General features: G+C 64.1%; 1 protein-coding gene across 1 annotated transcript in view; it reads left to right on the top strand.

Annotated features, from left to right (window-relative positions):
• Positions 1-3,826, top strand: part of RPTOR (regulatory associated protein of MTOR complex 1) — a 227,815-nt gene that overhangs the window by 142,059 nt on the left and 81,930 nt on the right. The window contains exon 11 of the mRNA XM_023519631.1: positions 229-393. Coding sequence (XP_023375399.1) covers positions 229-393 — 165 coding nt within the window. The remainder of the gene's footprint in view (positions 1-228; positions 394-3,826) is intronic.

Raw genomic sequence — 3,826 nt, 5'->3', positions numbered from 1 at the left:
GCAGCTCCCGGGCTCATCTGTGTTGGGGTCACTGGCGCCTCCCCACTTCTCAGACCAGGGCTGCTGCCCTGACTCTGCCGTTGACGGTGGGCCTGGGCGTGTGTCCGCGCCTGTGTGAGTGCTGCCCGCGGGACACGTGCGTGTTAGTCCCCGCTTGGTGGTAGAAATTCTGGCGGAATTTGTATGTCGGGCTGTAATGCTGGGCACGAGTCACTGACAACACCTTTTTTTCTCGTCTCTGCCCTCAGATCTCTTCCAAAAGCTCTTCAGACAGGACCTGTTGGTGGCTAGTCTGTTTCGAAATTTTCTGTTGGCAGAGAGGGTCATGAGGTCGTGTAACTGCACCCCGGTCAGCAGCCCACGCCTGCCCCCCACCTATATGCACGCCATGTGGTAAGTGTCTCATGCCGGCCTGGCGGACGCACAGCCCGGCTCTCTAAACGGTGCGGGTTTCCTCATTCCTGCGTAAGCACAAGGCCGATGGCATCCCGTGAAGCGGGAGAGGAAGGCTCGTCACCAAACGCGGAGACGCGGGAGGCGGCAGCAGGGGGACAAATCACTCCTGCCGCCCTCTGCCAGCAGGAAGCCGGGGGCCTTCTGGGGCTGGGCGGGCCCGTGCCCCAGGCCCCCACAATCCTGTGACCTGGGCGGGGGGTCGGAGGACACCAGTGCTGAGGACAGAAACCTCCAGCTGAATTCACAAAGTGCCCCCAGGACGGTGCAGAGAAGGACCGCTGTGGGTTGGCGAGCCATCGCCCTGCACGTCGGTCCCACACGCACGCGGCTGTGGTCAGGAGTGGCCGTCGCTGGCGGCTTTTCCCGTGACCCGGTTGCTGCTGCTTAACACCGCTGGGGACAGCAGGAGCGGTGGTCACGGCGTACGTTGCCTCCTTCTCCCCGTCGTGTGCGCAGCTGTCGGCTCCTTCCTGTCCCGCGCTTCTGTCCGGTAGTTGGAGGCAGTGCTGGGAAGTGAGCCTGTCGGTGGGCGAAACCCAACATAAACGTCCAAGAAGAGCGACTCGCTCACGGTCAGCCAGCCTCCGCACCCGTCTCACAGCGTCTGGTCGTGGTCAAGCTTATTTCGGCCAGTGATTTTCTTACTATATTCGTGATTTACTTACTATACTCTCCCCGACCCTGCAAACCCAGAGAACCACGTGGGGTTTGCAAGCTCCTGTCCCTCATTCACTCAGGGAAAACGAGAACTGGTCTCACCGCGAGATCGCCCAGGGCGCGCCGTGTGGGCCGCGGCTCCTCCGGCCAGCGGGAGGGGCTGAGGCACGCACCGCCGAGTCCACTCTAAGGGTTTCCAGCGTCCGCCGGAGCACGACGCGGAGTGGCACAGGGACGGGAGCTGGGCCCCTTGGAGGGACCGGCCCCGCGGCAGCAGAAGCCCCGTGTGAGCCAAGCGGAGCCACCGCAGACTCGTCCCCACCGCTCCGTGAAGATGGCGTGGGAGGGAGAGCTGCTCGAAAAGCCTTCCTGAGACTCAGCGGGTAACGAGGACGGAGACCCGCCTTCGGGATGCGCTGCCTCACGTCCTGCTCCTCAGGAGCCGGGCTGTCACACAGCATCTGTCAGACACAGGGAGGCAGAGGGCAGAGGGCTGAGCGGGTTCGGTGCTGCCCGCGCCCTGGACAGGGGCCTCTGAGCTGCGGGGAATGGGCTATGCAGCCCGCAGGGCCGGCCACAGGGCAGACACGCGGCTACCCGTGTCTTTGGCCCCTTCACCCGGTGCCGCGTCCGCAGAAGGCTTCCTGTCAGTGTGCGTCCCCTGAGGGGTGTGCTCGGCTGCAGAGCAAGGACAGATGGCGGGACAGGGGCAGCAGGACGGGAGCCAGGGAGGAGCACAAGGAGGTGGCCTCTTGGTCGCCCTGGATGGCTGTCCCTGGCATTGACCCCCAAAACGTTTCTGAGCTGCAACTTGGGCATGTTCCATGGGGTATCAAGTCAAATTCTAGGCACGGTGGCTGCGGCCCGTGACCCCACCGGCTCTGTGCCAGCCTCGGGGCCTGGGGACTCAGCCTCTGCCAGGGGACGCGGCTCCTGGGGTGTCTCATAAACCACCTGCGTCCGTGTCTGTGTGCTGCACGGGGAAACATGCAACGACAGGCTGGCACATGGCCCAGGCACATGGCCTGTGCGGGGGCTCCGTCCTTCTGGTGCCACCCTCCCTCCGTGCAGGGCCCCTGAGACTCCGGTGCCGCCTGAGGACCTGGAGATGGTCCGGTCGCTCGGCCTGCGTAGCCCCTGTCCTGTGGCCTCATGTGTCCCCTGCTCCCTTCAGACAAACTGGCTTTTGGGAACAGGCATGCACGGCGACACCGGCCCCTGACACGCATGGGAACCGCGGGCGCCGGGGGGAGGGGCGCATGGCGACGTGTCTCTGCGGTTTCCTGGGTCCTGGCCGAGTCTGTCCACTTCCTGGCCCTCTCCAGGCCTGTGGCTGAGCATGCGAGGGGAGTGGCAACCTGCCTGGCCCTGGGGAAAGCCGCACATGCCCTCTGGCCGGGGCTCTGCTGCCAGCCGTGCCACGTGTGTCTGCAGCTGCAGAGCGGGTGCCGGTCAGTCCTGCAGGTACCAAGAGTCAAGCCGTCGGCCGATCTGGCTGGAATTGGACACGGTGTCAAGCTCTGGATTTCGGGAAGGAACCTGCTGACGGGACGTCAGGAGTAAAGGGAGGAGAGACTGACTTGCCGCCGGGTGGGAAGCCTGGTGGGTCCCGGCCCCGTATCTGGCAGCCGTGCCCTCAGCCGCCCCGGCCAGTGTGAGCTCCTACACGTACAGGAGATCCAAGGGGGCAGTTTAGTGGTATGTAGACCCCCCTGAAATCACAAGGGATTACAGCTTTTCAAATGCTGTCCCCACACTATCAAAAGTGACATAAACCTGGGCTCCTCACATTGAGTGGCTTCCACGTCCAGCTGCTGCGTGCCCGCCAGGCCACTCGGACAGGCCTTCCCTTTGTCCACGCCCCAAACCGTCTGGAACGTGGCAGGTCCGACCCTCTCCGCGAGGTCGTAGGTTGTAGACGGGCCCATCCCAGCAAGCATCATCTGAAGGAGTCTGCGCTTCCCAGGGGTGCACCCACAGTGACAGGGTCTTGGTCCCGTACACGCTTTCCACCCACAGAAGAAGGTGCTGGTCATGACCGGTACGAGGCGGGCCGGAGACCCAGGCGCACGGCCACCATCTCTCGGCCCAGAGAAGACTGTAGCGAGCATTCCCGAGGCCGCCCTCCTCCCCTGCCTGCAGGCTGCTTTCCAAGCAGCCACTCACTCAGGAGGCGCTTGCTCCCTGTGGGGGGCGTGAGCCTGGGATTTATCTCATGCTGCCCAGGGACAGTCACGTGCAAGTCTGACCCCAACTTCCAGCGGCCTCACTGCGGTCCTAACAGGAGGGAGTTGGGCACGGGTTGTTCTAGAAGACTGGAGCCCAGGGCCCTCCTCGAGCGTGGGCGGCCACCGAGCATCCTGCTGGGCTGGGCACGGTAGAGGGGCGCGAGCGAGCCGAGATCCTGGGGCCCTGGCCCTGGGAGGCTGGCGTCTAAGGCTCTGCTAGCCAGTGCCTTCCGCCAGAGGGGCAGATGCACTTCCCAGAGCGTCACGGTGCTCGATCTGAAATGTCACAAGGGGCCACCAGCCTGCGGATCCAGAGAGGAAAAAGCCACTCGGAGTTGGAAGTGACCTGTGTTTCTTCGTGAAATGCTGCCCCAGTTGGCACAGGTGCTGGGCAGGATCGCCAAGTGACTCCCTCCTCTCGGGGCTGGCCCGTGGTGGTGGCGGACATGCAGGCTCCTTGTGACCCGAGGTCATGGCTTTGCACA

The sequence above is a fragment of the Pteropus vampyrus genome, unplaced genomic scaffold (genome assembly GCF_000151845.1).
Source record: "Pteropus vampyrus isolate Shadow unplaced genomic scaffold, Pvam_2.0 Scaffold227, whole genome shotgun sequence".
Classification (NCBI taxonomy): Eukaryota; Metazoa; Chordata; class Mammalia; order Chiroptera; family Pteropodidae; genus Pteropus; species Pteropus vampyrus.
Note: the sequence above shows the minus strand (reverse complement) of the source record. Positions and strands in the feature narration are given on the sequence as shown.